The 20,487-nt window shown below is 37.5% G+C and overlaps 1 protein-coding gene across 2 annotated transcripts in view; it reads left to right on the top strand.

The window, feature by feature from the left end:
• The window catches only part of REV3L (REV3 like, DNA directed polymerase zeta catalytic subunit), a 114,542-nt gene that overhangs the window by 89,659 nt on the left and 4,396 nt on the right, over nucleotides 1-20,487 (top strand). For both annotated transcript variants that reach the window (XM_014263510.2, XM_088052599.1), the window contains exons 20-30: nucleotides 5,620-5,738; nucleotides 6,401-6,519; nucleotides 7,484-7,625; nucleotides 11,542-11,786; nucleotides 12,778-12,886; nucleotides 13,740-13,946; nucleotides 14,559-14,668; nucleotides 15,677-15,791; nucleotides 17,257-17,394; nucleotides 18,221-18,411; nucleotides 19,489-19,735. In XM_014263510.2, the coding sequence (XP_014118985.2) occupies nucleotides 5,620-5,738; nucleotides 6,401-6,519; nucleotides 7,484-7,625; nucleotides 11,542-11,786; nucleotides 12,778-12,886; nucleotides 13,740-13,946; nucleotides 14,559-14,668; nucleotides 15,677-15,791; nucleotides 17,257-17,394; nucleotides 18,221-18,411; nucleotides 19,489-19,735 (1,742 nt within the window). The remainder of the gene's footprint in view (nucleotides 1-5,619; nucleotides 5,739-6,400; nucleotides 6,520-7,483; nucleotides 7,626-11,541; nucleotides 11,787-12,777; nucleotides 12,887-13,739; nucleotides 13,947-14,558; nucleotides 14,669-15,676; nucleotides 15,792-17,256; nucleotides 17,395-18,220; nucleotides 18,412-19,488; nucleotides 19,736-20,487) is intronic.

Genomic DNA, 20,487 nt, shown 5'->3' on the forward strand with positions numbered 1-20,487 from the left:
TTAGAGCTTCAGTTTAGTTCCAGTGGAAGCAAGTTGAAATCTATGAACAAATTCAAAAAATAAATGCAGAGTATTTCTTCAGATAGATCTTTTTTATTCTTGTTCCTATGTTGTTAATAGTATAATCATGTGTCTCGTTAAGTACTTTTGGATTAGGTTCTTTTTCCCTTTGAACTGAAGATTGACGAGAGGGAGACTATTTTCTCTTGTTCGGTCTCAGTAGTTTATTCTTTTCTTATCAGCATTACAAGGTACAAGGAGCTATGTGCACTATGATAGAAAAGGGTAAAATGGCTAACAAAGATCCTCTTCACGGTCTTTTATATGTCCATTTACCCAATTAACAGATGCCAACTAAATTATTTTTTTTAGTGACTCAATGACCCAATACCTGTGTGCTGCACTACGGTATTTTCTATCCAATCACTTACTACTACCCAAAAACCCCTAGGAGAAGAACATGAAGAAGAAAGAAGGACAAGAGACAACACCCTAAATCCTCCATCTTGTCTCTTGTTCTCTAAACTACTTTTTCACCCAGTGATTTAAGAAACTTTCTAATCTACACACTTACACTTTTCCTATCTAACATTTGTTTTCATGTATCACCATGAAAACATGCTCATGAATTTCATATTATATGAAAATCAGTGTTTCTTTGAATCCTAGACCTAAGTATTAGAAACAAGGGCACACACTCTATATCTCAGACTCCAACAATCACACACACCCCTCAAAAAAAAATAGAAATAACACTGAGATTCTGGTGTTTTCTGAATTTTCAAATTCCTGGCATATTCCACTTCTGTGTGTCTCTTGTATTCATGAACCTGGACTTACATTCTGTAGTTGTGTGTTAAATTTTCAGTTCTTGGAGGTGCTTCTGCTCCCAAACCTTCTTTTGCTTTCCTTGGCTCCAGTCATTCAGAGTACCTACCGTAATTATCATTTGTGGTTTTTCTGGCTGGAATACAAGAACATAAAACTGCTCCTGAGCAGCAATTGTCCTGGACAGCAGCTTTGTAATAAAATTCTCACTTTTAATGACCATTCTTGTACTTTGGGCATATTTTATTGGGCCCAAATGCTGATGCTTTCCTGATGCATTTGGAAAAAATGTCTGTTTAGACTGGCAAGAAAACTTGATGAGAATGGTAACCCTAGTGTTTATACTTAGCCAATCAATAGAAGCCATCATTCTGAAGAATGGACTCAGTGAACAGCTAAATAAATGTGCTGTCACACCTGAGAAGAGTCAGGATGACTTTGTAAAATGGAAAACTGTCTCAAAAATTTGTTGTAGCTCTTTGCAGTCATCAAGGTGATGTGGATGAGGGAGATGTTAAAAATCAAAACAGTTGAAAAAGCTGTTTTTCCCAGGGCTCTTGCCATAGATCTGTACAGAAATTAAATCACTATGAAATATGAAGTCCATTACTGTGACCATTCTATTAAAAACTTGAGCCTGTTGTTTTGCAAAAGCAAGTGTTAGGAATTATGGAGCAAGGAAAATACAAAGCAATGAATGTAAATGTAAAACTCTATAGTGTGCATGTAGCTCAAATACTGAAGTTGTAGCCTCCTCCTAACCTTCCCCCCCATTAAAGTGGATATAGGGGACCTGGTAAAGATGAGAAGGACAATCCAAATGTGTCTAGTAATTTAGTAATTTGGGATTCCAGAAGAGACAAAATAGTGTAGGAAAGGTAAAAGCCTATGAAATATTGAGGGATATAAAGGGAAATAGAGATTTAGTTTTCATGGTCTGTTCCGATGCAGGAACCAGAAATCAAGTGAAGTTAACAAGTGGCAGCTACAGAATAGAAGTTTATTGATTTTTGATTTTTAATCTCAGCAGTGCTGAACTCTTGAGTTCCTTGTCATGAGATAGTACAAATGCTTAAAGTGTATATTTTTTTAAAAGCAGACAAATTCTTGCAAGAAAAATCCATTGGGATCTATGATATATGTGAAAATAATGTCTGGTCCAGGAAGCTGGAAGAGTTGTAGGGGGAGTATCAATAACTGCTTCCCCCCATCCTGAAGCATCTGCCTTTGAGTATGTGACAGAATGTGATACTGGGCTACTTGAATCTTTGAGCATACCCAGCACAGGATTCATCTTTTATGTAGTTATCCTGTGTGCCTGGCCAGGAGAATATGTTTTAGGAGCACTATATTCACGCACTTCTTCCTTGAGGTTTGAATATTTATATACTCTTGATGCTTTCAATACTTGTGACATGTTTGGAAAAGAACTGAGTTATAGAGTCCTCCCAGAGACAAGAAAGCACAAGAAAAAAATTTGTGTCTTCAGCTGAAAGTTGTTGGCAATTGAACTTTGGTGAATTTTTAAATACTTTATATATGAAGACAGGATCACATGATAGTTTAAATATAAATAGGCCATCAATACTCATAAGTTTATTTCTTCAGCACAAAGCTCTCAAATTTATTCTTCAGGATTAATAATGGATTGCATGAACCTTGTTACTCAATTTCCCTGATGGCTCAAATTGAGATAGTACACTAGTTACAAAATAATGCCTCTGGGTACAGTCTTCATAGGTACTGAAGGATGTACAGAAAATTTTTTGATCTTTGCATCTGAAGATTTGCAATGTCTGTGGTTAGAGGAACAGTAAGTGTTGTATTCAAAAGTTTCTTAAAACCTCCAAAGATCACAAAGATTTACTGCTCTACTGTAGAAGTATGGCTGAACAATCTCTTCACTTTGGGACAGGTGCCTCTGCTCTTGTTCTCAAAGACTGAGTCACAGTTCATGTCTTGCAGGACAGCTCTGTCTGCACTGTAATTGATGCAGAAGCAAGCAATTAGATCAGCAAAGTTGTTAATATGTTAATATGTCATCATCCTGACATAAGCTCTTCCTCAGGTTACTGATTTTGGGATACACATGAAAGGGTCCTCAAAGAAGAAAGGGAACTTTATGGTTCCTAATGGTAGAGTCCCCATGTATTTTACAGTCAGGCTTCCTTCCCTACAACTATGAAGTCCCACACAACATGGGTTTCAGTTCTAGTGAAGGAAATCAGGATTATAGCCCTTAACATTTTTGTACATGAAGTTCAAGCGAGCATGCAAAGCATAGGCACTGTCTGCACAGCACTAGTGTTTGTAGTGCAGATATTCCTGTGCCAGCTGGTAGATGTGCACTCAGAAGTGGAATACATAACACTTATAAATGGTTCTAAGAACCAGTGTTATTTTAAGGGGGTTTTTTGGGTGTTTTCTGGACAGAATTACAGCAGAAAGATGAGTAAATTATGAGCTCTTCCCAGAAATGGCATGCCATAAATGTGGGCTTGCATGCATCACCATATACATGCACGTTGTGTTCTCTGTTGCTTTGTGGCCTCCTTGTCCAAGGTTTTGACCCCATCTGTCTTCCTCTTCCAACCCCTATGCTTCCTATTTCCCTCCCTTCTTCTCATGCTCTATCTTTAGAACAGGTAGTGCTCCTTCAAGAAGTATGCTTCTCTTTCCTCCTACTGAAATAAAGATGGAAGGGACTTCTCCTTTCTTTCCTGTGATCTCAGCTTAACAAAAAGAAATCTGGAGACTTCTCTCTGGTTTTGCTTTATTGGCTGAGTCTGGTGCTGCCTGTGCCATTTATAAGTTAACTGTTCATAAGTCATAAGACACATCACAAGAGAAGTGTGTGTTTTGCCTGGGCATGGTGGCATTTTTTGTGTATGCACTGTGGCCTCCTGTTTCTTCCTTTGGATCACAGCTGAAACTTAGACAGCTGAAAGTTAGGGAGTGGATAAGAGGAGAGGAAACTTCTTTTTATGTTGTCTCACGCACTTGAAAGATAGGAGAAATGTCCTTTTCTGTTTCTTACCAGCATAGTTCCCAAAGAGGCATACATGGTTCTAGTGATACATATCCCACACCACTTGTAAAGTAATGCAGGTTTAATATAGTGATGTTCATCACAGGCAGAGTTCATCAGGTGGTGGGTCTCTCTTGTGGTCACAGTATACTTTGCTTCCTGTTTTTTACCAGCAAGACATGAAGCAAACCTAATATAGGAGATCTTCTAAACGAGTCGAAAGAGAACTGGGATGACACTGCAGAAAGTAGAACTAACTGATTGTTTCTGCTTCCAATTAAAAAACAAAAATTATGGAGGGGGAAGAAATACAAGTTCCTCTCCTTCACAGGAGATCCAGAATGTGGAAATGAAGAAAAGCAGAAGAAAAAATGTTGCTGTTTGGGGGGAGCATTTTTTCCATCCAAACATAGAAAGAGAAATTGCTGGTTTTCCTCCTTAAAAATCTGAAACAGTAAGGAGGTTAAAAATATAGTGTGCATTTTGATGGAAGATTTGCTAAATTTGGTCAAGAATCTGTGATTTACTGATAAGGTCAGTAAATGACAAATAGGTTTTCTTAACCATATTTTAATTGATATGGCACACATTTGAAGATCAACATACAAAATTAGTCTGTTGTTTCAGAGCATTTCTGCAGCATTTCAGGCAATTTTTACTTCTGTAATCAAGGGTAAACATGTTTCATTGCTGTCTGAGGATCTAATTGTTCAGTTCTGATTATTATTGCAAAGCAGTGTGTATCCACACTTCTACACTCTGTCCAAAATGTTCCACTTTTTATTAGCAGGGTACTGTACAGGCTGTGCTGTACCTGATAAATGAGTGGTGGCAGAATACAAAGCAACCAGCAGTTAAAGAATGGGTATGGATTTAGAATTGTAGGGAAATTGCCTTGAAGTGATTTCTCTCCCATTAAACTAATAAGAAGTAAGACTGATGATCAGTATGTTTTCATAATGGATTTTCGTCTGTGTGGTACATTCTAAAAAACATCTGTGTAAACTCTGGAAAGAACACCAAAACTGTAGACTTGTAATGACTGAAAAAAGATAATTTAAAGAAATGTATACCAAAAAGACTGTCTGTGCTGTAGTGTTCCAAAGCATGACAAAAATAAAGGACAGCAAGATATATTTCTCCACTTTAGTCACTGCTGTCTCACAGAAAGATTTAGAGTACTGCTTCTGCATCAGTTCCTTCCTATTTCCTTCTCCTTGTGCTATCCAGGTCTACCTGCTCTCACTGCAGTGGGTTTGCTTTTACTGTATGAAAGAAACTGAATTTTCTCTCCCATTACCTGGTTCAGACTGTGTAAGATCATTGCAAGTAAAGCCTTGAGCTGTAAGCTTCTTAGGGCAGAAATAAATCTATCTATCTATCTTTCTATCTATCTATCTATTTATCTATCTATCTATCATCTATCTGTCATTTATCTATCTGCCTGGATGCCTGCATCTGACTCTCAAGTAACATTCAGCATTGCATAACCAATGTATTCACAATGGAGAATACATTGCCTTGGACACTGTTTCAGTGAAGCCAAAGTCAGTGTTCTCTGCAAAGGGCAAGAGCAGAAAAACCTGAGGGAGTTTTATTTAAAGATTGTATGGATGACTGGTAACTAAATAATTGTGTGGAATCAGCAGCAATCTTTATAAATTCTTACTTTTCTAGAGAGCACAAATTGGAAGAGAGATGGCTTGATCTGGTCTTGACTGTCTTTTAACTTGTCTTAATAAAGTCTCCTTTAATGTCTTTAGATGAAAAGAAAGAGAACAGGTTTGCTACTGAGCTGGATGAATATGGAGCAGATACAATGAGTGAAATAAATGTTGTTGGGCGAATTGTCTTGAATGTTTGGAGAATGATGAGACATGAGGTAAATTTTTTAAAAGGTTAATGTTTTGATTTACTGTGTTTGCTAGTTATTGCAGACTTTGTTGAAAAGTTTCATGTAACTTGTGTAACTTCTAGTTTTTTTTTCTTTATACACCTTTTCAAATAGAGTAGTTTGCAGTTTGTGAGAATGCATTTTGTGTATCTCTAAATTGTAAAGTGCTAAAGCTTTTGTTTTAAAGTAATGTTTCTTAGTGATACTCCTTTCCACTGATTTGTGGTTTTGAGGGTTTTGAGAACTTACTTGTTTTACCAGTTTGTCCAGCATGGTACTTTTACTACATCAAGTACTTGAATATATTTTAAGCTGTCAGATTTACTCTTTTTTTTTTTTTTTTTTTTTTTTTGTTGCATTTATAACTTTCCATTTAATATTCAAATAGCCCAGTCTTTACAAATCTTGTTCTGACCAAGTTCAGACCTGATCTTTATGAGCTGCTTAATTCTGCATATTCTTTTCAATTGATAAGGGATGTTTTTTCCTGACTTGTAAATAGTTAGGGATTTCTAAGAACAAATACTAACTTTTTAAACAAAATGCTAATAGAAAGTTAATAAACTTAGTTCATGCCGTTTTTGAAAAGCTGAGATTTTTCAGTTATGAAAGCCATCATGCATCTTAACATGTCCACTGTGTTTTTCTAGGTGAATCTAACAAATTACACTTTTGAAAATGTGGGCTTTCACGTTCTTCATCATCGTTTTCCTTTATTTACGTTCCGAGTTCTGTCGGATTGGTTTGACAATAAGGCAGATGTCTACAGGTAATGATCTATTAATCCATTTTGTTTGCTGTTTTTAAGGCCAGATTCTTAACATTGGCTAGGTGTAAGGTAAAGCCACCATAGGAAGAAATAATCAATTTAGCTCAGGCACTAGAGCAGTGTATATGCAGCAACATAAACTTATTTACGTGGATGTTCTGTTGTACAGTTATACTCTCAATATTACAACAAAATATTTTCAGTTACATTTTCAACATACCTGAATAGATACACTATTTTGAAGTTCTGTAATTTCTTTATTTTATTTTGTATATACTATTCATCAGAAGGGCTTTTAATGAACTTCCAGGCTTCTGTTTCACTTCAAGTGTATGTCAAGCAAGCTAGGCTTGAAAGTATTACAAAACAGCATGCAAGGTGTTAAGACAGTAGCTATAGCTGCTTAAAAATACCTTCATATGACATGTATGACATTCAGCTTCACTCTTCTTGAAGCAATTTGGTATTGTGTGATATGAACAATTCATGAAACTGTGTACTGATTCGTTTGTGACATACATGAAATTTCTGTAAAAGTTGAATATTGTAACTGAGTGGAAACATGGTTTATACTGAAATTATGAATTTATGTTCAGCTGTGATAGGCATTCTTAATACAGAAGGATGTTTCCACAAATGTCCACTTAGTTAAAAAAACGTGTAAAGAGATGAAGAGGAAGTTGTGTCTGTTTTGGTAATCCTTTGGGGCAATGAGGAGAACAGGATATAGTATGTCATTGTGAGATGCCTTAACAGTAGCTTGCTGTAACACATTCTGTGTATATCTTTAGGATACATAAGTGTATATTTATATATGCCACAATTTTGAAAGAGTTGTATGAAAATGTTCTAGAGGAAAATTTTATTTGCTAGTTTTTTGTAAGTTACCATAAAAATACATTTGTTCTAGTAGAAAGAGCAAGCACTCTTCTGATTGTTTATAACGAGGTGTTCACTCTCACAGATGGAAAATGGTTGATCATTATGTTAGCCGGGTTCGTGGGAATCTCCTGTTGTTAGAGAAACTGGATTTGATTGACAGAACAAGTGAAATGGCAAGACTTTTTGGCATTCAGTTCTTACATGTATTAACAAGAGGCTCCCAGGTAAGACTTCGTTCTCCTTATACTTCACAAAACCAAAATAGGTTTTACAAAATGCTCAGGTTCTTTGGTATCTTCTCAATCCACATGTATGTTTTCATAAGGTCACAGAAGACTGTTAACATGAATTAACATGAAATTGAAACATAAAGAATACTGTTCAATCTATTATGGTCACTTTTGGATTGCCTAGTCTCTCAAAGTTTAAAAATAGCTGTTAAAAACAGAGTTCCCCAAATGTAGTCACACCAGTGAATCTTTTCTACTGCCTTCAGGAGCACTAACTTTCCCTTTGAGTTGGTATTGTTCACACCTAGGTGAGACTGAAAATGAGTGATTTCTAAAACATGAAGAAATATAATTAATTGCATTTTAGAAAGATGAGATTCATTTCTTTCAGAGCAGACAAAGCAGCACTGGTTATGTTCTAAATGACATTTCTGGTGCAGCAGACCTCTGGGTGAGATTTTACAATAAGACAAGAGGTGCTTCACCTTTATTAAATGCATGTCATGCAAGATGTTTGTGTTTCTGTTATTTTGATACCAGCATCAGAGGGAAAAGGGAGCAGAACAGAGCAAGATGTGCACTTTGAGAGCCCAGCAATCTCCAGTAATACCAAAAGCTTTCCTTGCCCAGATTGTGAGTGACTAGGCTAACTGAACTGCTTTCGTGGCTATGTGTGAGACCTGAACAGCACCTGAAAAGAGAGTCAGCTACTCTGTCACGTGTTACAGTTCTTCTGTTACCATAAGCCAGCCAGATATGCAAGTGTCTGAAGCTGTAGTTTCCTTAACAATTCAATCCTATTAAAAATCTTTTGCCACCTTTTTTTTTTTGGACTGCAGTTGCCTGTGTCATCTCTTGACCCAGAGCAGGTTCTTGTGGGTCTTTCTGGTAATGACCCCATATTTGGGGAAAAAGGGGAGCAGGCTGGCAGGTGCCATCAGCAGAACCATGGCAGTGTTCAGTAGGTGTTTGCCAGTTTAGTTCCCCAGTCTGGTTTACCATATTACCAGAAAATATCGCTGATACTTTCCTTGGAGCAAGGGAAGAGAAATGCACATTTAGGGACAGGGAGTGTGGGACCGGCATACTGCCAACACAGATATGCTTAAACTGTCAGTGATTGCAGCCCACAAAGACTGTTCTGCCTGTCATTTTCTCAGATGTCTGTGAGTGGGAGTGAGCAACAGAAGCATGCTGTATTTTCTGTCCTGACTGTTCTTTTCTCTTCCCTTCTGTGCACGTATGTTCTGTTTCCATTGAAACTTTCTAGATCGGAAAAATGACACTTGCAACAATTCCCAGTCACCTCAAATAATTTTTTTTCACACAGAAGAGTCACTACTCTTTATGAAGATATTCCTCTTTAGCTAAAAAAAACACATTAAAATGGAATAGTATTAAGAACAGATTTTAGATATTTTATTTCTCCATGTTTGTATCTCTCATTGAGTTTTACAATAATTTTTTTAAATTATTTTGTTTTATTAAGCCATCTTGAACATTTCTCAGTAGACTAAACAAAATCTAACAAGAGATGGTCATAGGTATACAGATAATTAGTCAGACATTTGAAGATCTTGCTGGTTTTTGCACAGGAGTCAGCAGGGCTTGTTGAGAGAGCTTTAAACTCAATTTGAAGGAGAAAAGGAATAAGACCAGGCTCACTAGAGATAAACCTGGGAGCACCACACCAGTGGTTGAGAAGCAGTGTCCTAGCAAAGTCTTTTAATCTGCTGTCTCAGTGGAGGTGGGGGCTGGAGATCCACATTGGAGCAAAGACAAAAGTATTATTGATATGGTAGGAATCACAGACACACCAGAGAATGGGATTAGTGGTTCTCCCCCTGCCTAAGAAAAGGTGGTAGGATCAATAGCCCAACTGAGGTGCATCTGTACCAGTGCACTAAGCATGGACAACAAACAGGAGGCCAGTCCTGGTTTGTATCTTTATTGATGATCTGGACAATGGGATCAGCTGCTCCCTTAGTCAGTTTGCAGACAGCTCCAAGTTGGGAGGGAGTGTTGATCTGTTAGAGGGTAATAAGGCTCTAGAGAGGGATCTGAACAGGCTGGGTCAATAGGCTGAGGCCAGTTGTGTGAGGGTTCTGCCCTTGGCTCCTAACAGCCCCCTGCAGGGCTACAGGCTACAGGAAGAATGGCTGGAAAACTGCCCAGAGGAAAAGGACTTGGGCGTGCTGGTCAACAGCAGCTGAACATGATTCAGTGGGTGGCCAAGAAGGCCAATGCCATCCTGGCCTCTGTCAGAAATAATGTGACTAGCAGCACCAGGCTGTCCCTCTGTCCTTGGCACTGGTGAGGCCACACCCCAAATCCCGTGTTCAGTCTGGGCCCCTCACTACACGAAGGACATTGAGGGGCTGGAGCGAGTCCAGAGAAGGGCAGTGAAGCTGGTGAAGGGTCTGGAGCACGAGTCCTGTGAGGAGCAGCTGGGGGATCTGGGGGTGTTTAGCCCAGAGAAAAGGAAGCTCGGAGGTGACCTTACTGCTCTCTACAACTCCTTGAAAGGAGGGTGTAATGAGGTGGGGGTCAGTCTCCCAGAGTAAGAAGCAATAGGACAAGAGGAAATGACCTCAGTTTATTCCATGGCTGGTTTAGATTGGATATTAAAGAAATTTATTCTCCAAGAGGATGGTCGGGCATTGGAATAGGCTGTCCAGTGTCACCATCCCTGGAGTTAAGAGATGTGTATATGTGGTGCTTGGCAGCACTGGTTTACAGTTGGTTTTGGTGATTTTAGAGGTCTTTTCCAACCTAAATTCTGTGATGCTATGAAAACTAGGGAAAGAACCACAAAATCTACCTCTTGCCAGAACCAATCCCTTGACCACCTTGTCACACATCTGAGTTCATCACTGGACACAAATTAGTGTGCAATTAGTGGAAGGCAGCGGTGGAAGTTTATGTGGCTCCCTAATTACACATCAAGCCCCAACCTCTTTTTAAGGTGCAGGGTCTTATTAAATCTGTTGGTTCTGAAAGTTCATTTATGACTTCAAGGTTAAAGAAATTATATATAACCCATTCAGTACAATGATTGAATAAGCAGTGTGTCAGGCAGTCTGTCTTTAATAATGATTTAGTTGCTTATAAAGCACAGGATTTTACAATTATAGAAGAATTAGTATAGAATTACCTATCGAATAGAATATCTATCTGTTCAAAGAACAGTTCTTTGATATTTTGGGATTTTCAGTCCCTTGTCACCCATGTATGTAGTTTTCAGCTATTTTGGTTTTTATTGTGAGTGGTGAATGTGAATGTGCATACCTGCCCATTTGTGCTTGTAAAGCCTTTACTAAAGCATTGAATAATATGCAGATAAATAGGGGTGGGATTTTATCTCTTGTTGCCAGCTACACATATGACATTTTGTGGTGTCTTGAACAGGGTGTTCGTTGTTTTATCCTGCCTGTTCTAGTTGTGGTATCAGGGAGAAAGCATGATACCCAGTGCATTTACTGCATATTATACTTTGTTTTCTTTGGTGATCTGCAAGTCTAACAGTACTACAGTTTAGCAAATGCTCATTCACAGACAGTAGCATGGCCATCTACATATATTGCTGAAGCCTCTTGGATGTTTATTTTTTCCATATATAAAAAGTACTCGATTTTCAGTAATTAGGGCTAAACAAAGAGGAAACACATGGAAAAATTCCACTATATATAATACAAAGTACAGAATCATGGAACGGTTAGGGCTGGAAGGGACCTGAAGATGATCTAGTGATACAACATACAATTAAAATATACGTTAAGAGCATGGCTATTTATTTTGGAAAAGCAGTTATCTGTACTTTAATTTCAGGAAATGTGTTTGCACTAGTTAATAATACACATTTGTTCTGCACTTTTGAAATAATAATGATTATATCCAAACTGTTTTGCAGTACCGTGTGGAGTCTGTGATGCTGCGCATTGCAAAGCCAATGAACTACATTGCTGTGACTCCCAGTGTCCAGCAGCGAGCTCAGATGAAAGCCCCACAATGTGTTCCCTTGATAATGGAGCCAGAATCCCGCTTCTACAGCAACGCTGTTCTTGTCTTGGATTTCCAGTCTTTATATCCTTCCATTGTCATAGCATACAACTACTGTTTTTCTACCTGCCTGGGCCATGTTGAAAACTTAGGAAAGTAAGTTGTTATGCTTTTCTCACAATCTTTGATTCTGTAGAAATGTGTTTTTTCTGAGATACCAAGAACCCCTGGTTGCCATTGGAAACAATGGGCTTGTATGAATAGCACCATTTTTTCTTACACAGTACAGATGATAAAGATCTGTAATACAGATGTGGATGTGTGCATGTGTGTATACACACACATACATATACACATCAATATGTATTTTTAATTAAATACAGAATTAGACTGTTCTCTTAAAAACCCCTGGACACAGCTCTATGCATGTGTGTATGTACACCTCTTTGATTATTGTGGTGATGCTGGTTTTTAATATTGCTTCAGAATAAGTTAAAATTATTATAAATCCACCATCTGTCTTCAAAACTAGACTGGGGTTATTCCTTAATGAATTATGATTGTTCCTGTATCAGTTCTAGTTCACTCTGGTTCTAATTACTAAAAATTAAAAGGTACAATTGAGTTAGTCTTTGTAGCATCTTTTATTGAGCTTAACAGTTACTCTGTTAATTGGAAAAAGATCTCACTGCTCTTTATAATTGCCTCTGTGAAATAGTATTTTGAAGAATGGAAAAATGGCTGCAATAATTGCTAGGTGTCACCATCAGGTTTTCATGTTTCTGATTTTAAATTCTGAATTTGTAGGAATAAAGTAAGTGCAGTGTGGTACTTGGTAAACATGCATGGTTTCCATAGGGGATTACAGTATTGAGTACATGCCTCCACTAACTCTGTATTTGGTAATAATTCATAACGGAGAGCAGAACTGATAAATTATGCATGCATTGGAATTTAGCTATTTATTACTACTTTGTTCCTAGAACCTTCTGTATGCAGCTAAGAAATTTGATACTATGTTATGTTTGTTTGTACCTGAGATTATTCTGTCCTTGCTGGCATTATTAGCATTTAAATGTCAGCTGATGTTTTTGCTTGATTAGTCTGTAAATGAATGGTCTTCATATTTAAATGTTCTCTTTATTAGGTATGATGCATTCAAATTTGGCTGTACATCTCTGAGAGTACCTCCTGACTTACTCTACCAGATTAGACATGATATCACAGTGTCACCCAGTGGAGTAGCTTTTGTCAAGGTAATGATATTAGTGCTCTGTGACAGCATTTTCACTGCCTGTTGGCTGACTTAAGATCAAATTGATATTGTAGTTCATGTTTTGCTGCATTAAGAGCAGACGGAAAGGGGAGGTTCATTCTCTCATTTCACAGTGTTTTTGATATTTGTCAAAGTGCAGAACTTCTGGCATTTCAGGAAGTAAAATGTCTTTATGCATTCCTTTATACTGAAGGCTTATTTCATCTATAATTAAACTGTATTTTACTTGTGCAGTTTGGGGATCAAACAGTAATTATCTGTGTGTAACAATTCATTTTTCTCCTGCCTGTATAGCAGAATGCTTTTTTAGAAAAAGGGTAATGATTTGGGAAATGAAACTCCCTGACTTGCTTTCTATTGTTCTCATTTTGTAATGTGTCCTGTTGGCTGATGTGTAATGAATATGGCTTGGAGCTGTTAAAAATAGTTAGGCAATCACCAGCATACCTGTATTTAATGTAAAACAAAAACCTTAAGTAAAGAATATTTGCAGAATTTTTAAAAGATAATGTTCCTTCAGCATTTAATACTTTGAGAATTGACAGCTAAATATCAAAGTCCATTTTAGTTAAGAAGGTTATCTAAACATTGCATCAACAGGAGTGATGAATACAAAGAACAAAAAGCTATTTGTTCTGTCCTTAAGAGCTTTGCCTGTATTCTAGATTCTTTGTAATATTTGTGGGAAAAGCCAAACTGGTGGCTAGGGCATTTTGCTAGTTAATTTGTCTTCCTATCAGTGGTTAACTAACAGTTCTGAGGTTTGATTTTACTCTTAACTGTTTATGTTGGGCTTTCTAACACCATGTTTTCCTTTGTTCCCTTTACGGCAGCCTTCAGTAAGAAAGGGTGTGCTGCCAAGGATGCTAGAAGAAATCTTGAAGACCAGGATAATGGTGAAACAGTCAATGAAGGCTTATAAACATGACAAGGCTGTGACTCGAATGCTTGAAGCTCGTCAGTTGGGTCTTAAATATATTGCTAATTTTACTTTTGGCTATACTGCTGCTAATTTTTCTGGAAGAATGCCATGCACTGAGGTAAGAGTTGCAGGTAAAAATGTATAAAAATGGTAGAAAGATATTAGTCAAATACTATTATTTGAAACAAACAAAATACCTTCAGAAAAGCTGTTTTTATTTGTAGTACTGAAAATCAGCAACTTAAGATTTAATTGTGATCTTCCAGAAAAATATAAAGGTCATCTCCCCTTCTTCCCATAAAGGAGCATTTGGAGTTGGCATTTCTGTAGAACTGTTTCCAAAGGTAGATTGGATTACAGTGCTAATAGTGAAAATAAAATAAAACATTGTAGCTTCTTCTTAATTTTCATAGGAATCAGCAGAATCCAAAAAATAGAGAAAATAATTCTGAGCAGTCTTGTCTTGCTCCATGGATTTTGAATACTTCTAAAGAAGTATAAAACAAATTTTTCTTTAATACTTAATAATTTTTTATCATTTTTCTTTCAGTTCTTGTTATTTTGGGCTAAGTTAAGCAACCTTTTTATTTATTATATGCATATAAACCATTAAATAAAATATATAATCTCAATACAGTGATTTTCATAACAAGATTAAGCATGGTTAGACTGTGTTTACCAAGAGCTAGTATTTGGCTTAGCAGTAAAGATTTTCAATCTAACTTTGCAGATTGGAGACAGCATTGTCCACAAAGCCAGAGAAACATTGGAGCGTGCCATTAAACTGGTGAATGATACAAAAAAATGGGGTGCTCACGTTGTATATGGTGATACAGACAGGTAATTCATGGTCTGCTTCTTAAAATGTTCTAAAATCATAGTAGTTCTTCATAGACAGATTTTGCTTTTGTCTCAACAAGGCGAATTTATGATGCTGAAAAGGGTGTGTGGATCTCTTTTGGATGTTGCTTACTGTCTTGCAGAATATGTAAAGTGAATAATACCAAGTTTGCTTGGGTTTCTTTAAGCACTTTAAAGGTTTTGTTTCTTTTGAAAATTATGTGGAACAGAAAGAGGGGGGGAAATATTTTTTCAGTTGTGAATTAATATAAATCTGATTTACCAAATTATTATTTTTGTGTCTGTTTCTGATGCCATTTTTGTTTTGGAAAATAGAGTATATATAACACAGTAGACATTGCACCTCGAGGAAGGCACTGTTACAAGCTTCAGAAATGGATGCAATTCAAAAGCAGCCACCAGAGCATACAAAGATATAATTAGGCTGCCTGACATACATTTTCTTAGTCAGTCTTTCATCTAAATAATAGCCACGCTCTAGGCATATCCATCTCTGTTCCATACTTGCATAATTTTCAGCTTTTGGGAAACAAAGCTTGTCTGGCTGTCCTTTCTAAAAACTTATGAATCCAGTGACTGATTTCAGCCAGATCTGATAAAAGACTTGACATTTCAAAGATACTGAATTCATAGTGGTTTCATTAAAAAAAAAAATGTTGGAGAAAGGAAGTAAAATCCTGCTGCTGCCCATAGTGGGGAAAAAATAGCATACCAGAGCTCTTTAGAATTCTTTCAGGGGAACTCCAGTTTTGCAGTGCCTGGGAGCAGTCCTTTCCCTGCCTCATCAGATAGTCACAGCATTCATCAGCCCTTTGGCACTCCTCATCTCATGCTGAAATTTCTCAGATTTTTGGCTTTTCTAGCTGAAGAAAGGGAGTACAACTCATAATAACATCCCTGCCTTGTTACCAGGAAACTATAGCTTACAATTTTCATGAACTGTGTTGAATAGATTTGCAGTCACTTCCTATGTCTGATTTCTTGTAGCATGTTTGTACTCTTGAAAGGAGCCACAAAGGAGCAGTCTTTTAAGATTGGTCAAGAAATTGCTGAAGCTGTAACAGCAACAAATCCCAAGCCTGTTAAACTGAAGTTTGAAAAGGTAAAAGGAGAATATTTTTCTTTAAATTTGTCAGGTGTTATCAAAACAACAATAACAATACAAACATCAAATAAATGAAACATCCCCTCCCCCTAAAAAAAGTTGAAGATAAAAGATTTTTCTGAACGCTAATGTACATAAGGATAAACAAGTTGTGCTGTGCTGTTTCTGTGGGTATATTGCAAGCTCCTTAATGCCTCAGGGACCTTTTCAGAGGAGCACTACAGTGTGAACAATAAAAAGAAATACGCCTAATTTCACATCAGTGGCTTGTTGTGCTGGCAGTATCGGGTAGTTTGAGTTCCTGTCTAATCGGTTTTTGGAAATATCTCCCTCAGTTTGGTATTGTATACCTACAATTGAATCAATGTGTGCAACTTAGCAGAGAAAATGTTCACCATCCCCTATTCCAGTGCATTAATTACAAGCCTGATATTTATTTTTCAGACAGTCTTAGCACATTTCAGCATATGTCCACGTGATACATACACCTGTAAAATGAAAAATCATAAAAATCCATTCAGTAGGCTTCTGGAAGAAGTATTAACCACAACAGATCTTTTATAGAAGAGTAAGGCAATATGTTATTGATTTTGCTGGAAGTTTGTCAGTGTAAACTCATTAGCAAGATGTTCAGGTCAGTTAGTATTAGTTCAGGTGGTCTGGATATTTTCAAAGTACGTTCATGACTCAAAAAAGTCAATCAAAATTTGTAAGCCTGAGGCAACCTAAACTCACTGCTCCCTCTTCCATGAGAGTCAGGAAGATGTGGTGTTATCCTAGTAGAACTAAAAAGAAAAAATTGTTCTCCGTTCTTTCATTTGAAAGTAGTCAAGGAATACTTACACAATCAAGAATGAAGTAAGAGACTGGAGAAAATAAGCAAAAGAGACCATGACCCATTCATGATCAAATCCATTCCTGGGAAAACTGTTATCCAAGCACAGTCATTTAAAAAAGCATACTTTCTCCAAATGGAGATACTAGCAGATTTTTGGCATCTTCTTACTAGGTAAAGTTTGAAAACAGAAAGTTCTAAGCTACTACTTTTGCTGGGAACATTTTCTTCTCTGATGTTTAAAATGAAGTTGTCTTTATAAGAAAGAAAGATAATAGGGTTACATTAGATATGGTGACAGGTGCAATCCAGAAAAGCAAAGCTACTTGCAACAATTTGTACTGTGTGTCACTTTCCATCTGAGCTTCAGCTGAATGAAATACAAAGTGATTTAAGAACGGGACACTTACAGAATCCCAACTTCCTCTTAAAGCCATCTTTTAAGAGTCTTTTGATCTATTTTATCAATTGTAATGAGTTAACAACAAAAAAAAAAGCAAACCAACCAACAACCCCAACAAACAAACCAAAAAAGCACAGTATTCCTTAGGAAACCCTCTATGTTCAAAGTTAACTTTTATTCCCAACACATTCCAGACTGGGCTGTCTTCTTTCTCAACATTCCAGGTCTACTTGCCATGCGTCCTGCAAACTAAAAAGAGGTACGTGGGTTACATGTATGAAACACTGGATCAGAAGGACCCAGTTTTTGATGCAAAAGGCATAGAGACAGTCCGAAGGGACTCCTGTCCTGCTGTTTCCAAGGTAAAGTATTCATAGATTTCTTGCTGAATGAAATTATAATCATCTGTTATTTCATTTTATATTTGTACTTTCTCAGAGTTTCTAGTCCTTTGAGTTGTCTTAATCGTCATTTGTTTTTCTTGTGTGAGCCATTTGAAAGATAAATTGAAGATCTTTTACAGCATTACAAGGATTTGTATTTTACAGCTTATATTTCATCCCCTAAAACCCCATAAAAAGCCCTTGGCCCATGTAAGCTCTCTCAAAGACCGTTCTTGATCCAGTTCACTTTACCTGGAAGTATTACTGCCAGATGATGAGTGAGACACATTGATCTCACGTCTTCCAAATAGCTCACTTACATAAATCTAGTTCAGCTAAGAATTCCTTTAAAATACGCTTTCTTGCCTGTTTATTTTAAGCTGTGTATTGAGAGGTTAAAAAGAAATTAGGAAATCTTGTTCTTAGCTAAATTAAAAGAAAGGTATGGCAGTAAAAAAGGTAACCACATAAAAGGGTTTACTAAAGTCATGGCAAAATATTTTAGATGGCAGGGAAAAACATATTCTCTCATACTTTGGAAACTTCTATCATTGTTGAACAAATCTTAGTGCTGGAGTATGGATGATGTGGCAGACTGAGGAAAAAGTTGTCCAGTAATGTGTTTATGAGTGTCGTTGAGTGGAAGAGATTGCAACCTGTTGTCCTATCAATATCCTAGTTCACCACTGGTACTTTTTCTGTGCAGTGTATTTTTATTTCCATGTAATTTACTGAATTTATTTGAATTAATTATTTTTTATTCAAACATACATGTTTTTCTTGCCTTTCTCCATTGGTTGTAAAGATACTTGAGTGTTCTATCAAGCTGCTATTTGAAACACGGGACATAAGTCAGATCAAGCAGTATGTTCAGAATCAATGCATGAAGTTACTGGAAGGAAAAGCTAGCATGCAGGACTTCATCTTTGCAAAAGAGTACAGAGGGAGCTCAGCATACAAACCTGGAGCCTGTGTACCTGCTCTGGAAATTACCAGGTAATGAGATCAAAAAGTGCTAATCATAGATATTTCTTATCTTGACCTTTGTGCTGACAGATTGTAGGTAGGAGCTCATAGGGTTGTTTTTTCTTGATCCTTGTACTGACATGTTATGGATAGAAGATTCTGGATATTTTTCCTCTTGACCTTTGTACTGTTGAGTTACAGGTCAGATGTTCAGCTCTTCTCCTTCAAATACTGCTGAAGCAGTTGTCCCTGACTTTCTTCTCTGTTTTGGAAAAGAGATGGTCCTAGGAAGCCATTTTGTAGTCCTGGAAAGAGCCACATGTTCAAGAGGAAAGTCTTGTCAGGACACTGTAATAGTGTGTTCACTTCTGCTACTTACAGTTTGGGTTTTGTACAAGGGCTGCACTCTTCAAGATTACTCACCACTCACGGTTATTAGATATATTACAAATTGTGACAGTGATGTCTCTTAGTGCTGTGAAATTACCAGGCATAGTTAATAAGTACCTTACTTAAAGTTACTATTTCATCCTGTTGATATCCTTGATCAGTAATAAAAAAATAGATAGTGTAAGGTGAAACATTTTGTCACCTTCCTTAACACCAGAGGTCTTCCAATTAAGCTCTGCTTTTCAAATAAAATAATATCCAAGTCCAAAACTGATACCTACTTCAAATTAAATTGTCCTTTGCTTTCTGAGTAAAGGATAACTCAGTTTGAAGCAGGTATCATTCTACTGAGCAAGCAGTCTCAGAAAGCAAAGGACCAGAATTTGACCAGAAAGCAAATTGTACTTGAGCTCTTTTTAGTACCCTGGCATTCCTTACTAATTTTTTTTTAAGAAAGTGGTAACTAGAACACAATCTGCATGCAAATCCAAGTGACCTGAAACAGACCGTGTCTTTAGGGTTGTGTCCCAAGTTCTAAAATTTAGGTCTGATCATGAGACAAATTAAAAGCGAAACATTTTGGTCCTGTGCTTCATAATAGGCACTAACTCCAGTCATCTGGAGAGCAACTAATCTAATCAGATGAGAAAGCTTACAGGCAAATGAAGTAACTATGAATTTGCCTCTGGATGCAATCTCAAGGCTGTGTTTTGACAGGAGAATGCTTGCCTATGACCGTCGCTCTGAGCCACGCGTCGGGGAGCGCGTGCCCTACGTCATTGTGTACGGCATGCCCGGCCTACCCCTGATCCAGCTCGTCCGGCGGCCCCTGGAAGTGCTGCAGGACCCCAGCCTGAGGCTCAACGCCACCTACTACATCACCAAGCAGATCCTGCCCCCCTTGGCCAGGGTGTTCTCGCTCATTGGCATAGACGTCTTCAGCTGGTACCACGAGCTGCCCCGGGTGAGTGTTTCCAAATAAGAGTTAGCAAGTGCAGTGCGTCTGTGTGCAGTGTTTGGCATTGTTGTGACTTTTAGTGGAATGAGGTTGATAGGAGGCAACAGCAAAGGTTATTTTGTGAAGCAGTGTTTGATGCTCAAATATGCAGTTCTGATTCTTAGAGCTTCTGTGTGGGGTTGTTTTTCACATAGTAAATCAGCTTTTTCAGTCAGCCCTTCTGTGCAGGGTTGGTCACAGTCATCTTCTGTTTCCTGATCCCTTCTGTAGCTAAAGCGAATATTTTTCCATAACTCTGTATTTTTAGCAGTATGTGTATGTGCATCTGCTTGGCCATACCACCTTTTAAATCTCTCTATATTTGATGTTGGAATTCCTGTTTTTCCAAAATGTTCCGACAGTCCTTCCTGTGTATAGAAAAGGTGGCATGCCCCATCAGCAGGAACACTTTAAAAATTTGTATCACCAGGATCCTAAAACAGATAATATCCAAATATGTCTTCCCTAAAAGTTAAAGAAGTCACTGAGATGCAGGAAAAGAAGCGTTAGATAGCTGGATTTTAGTTTGTGATTTCCCCTGACAAAAAGGGATGGTGAAAGACAGTGTATCTGTGTAGTTTGGTTACTGTGCTCAGAACAGAGTTCAGCAGCACAGTGGTACATCGTGTTCCCACTGCAATATAGTATTATAGCTGTATTTCCCAATACAGCCTTGATTGACTTCAGTTCTTCTTTTCTTTACCTTTCCAATGGCACCG

This window comes from Pseudopodoces humilis, chromosome 3 (assembly GCF_049639895.1).
Source record: "Pseudopodoces humilis isolate 2021_Gansu_Grassland_sample_001 chromosome 3, ASM4963989v1, whole genome shotgun sequence".
NCBI lineage: Eukaryota > Metazoa > Chordata > Aves > Passeriformes > Paridae > Pseudopodoces > Pseudopodoces humilis.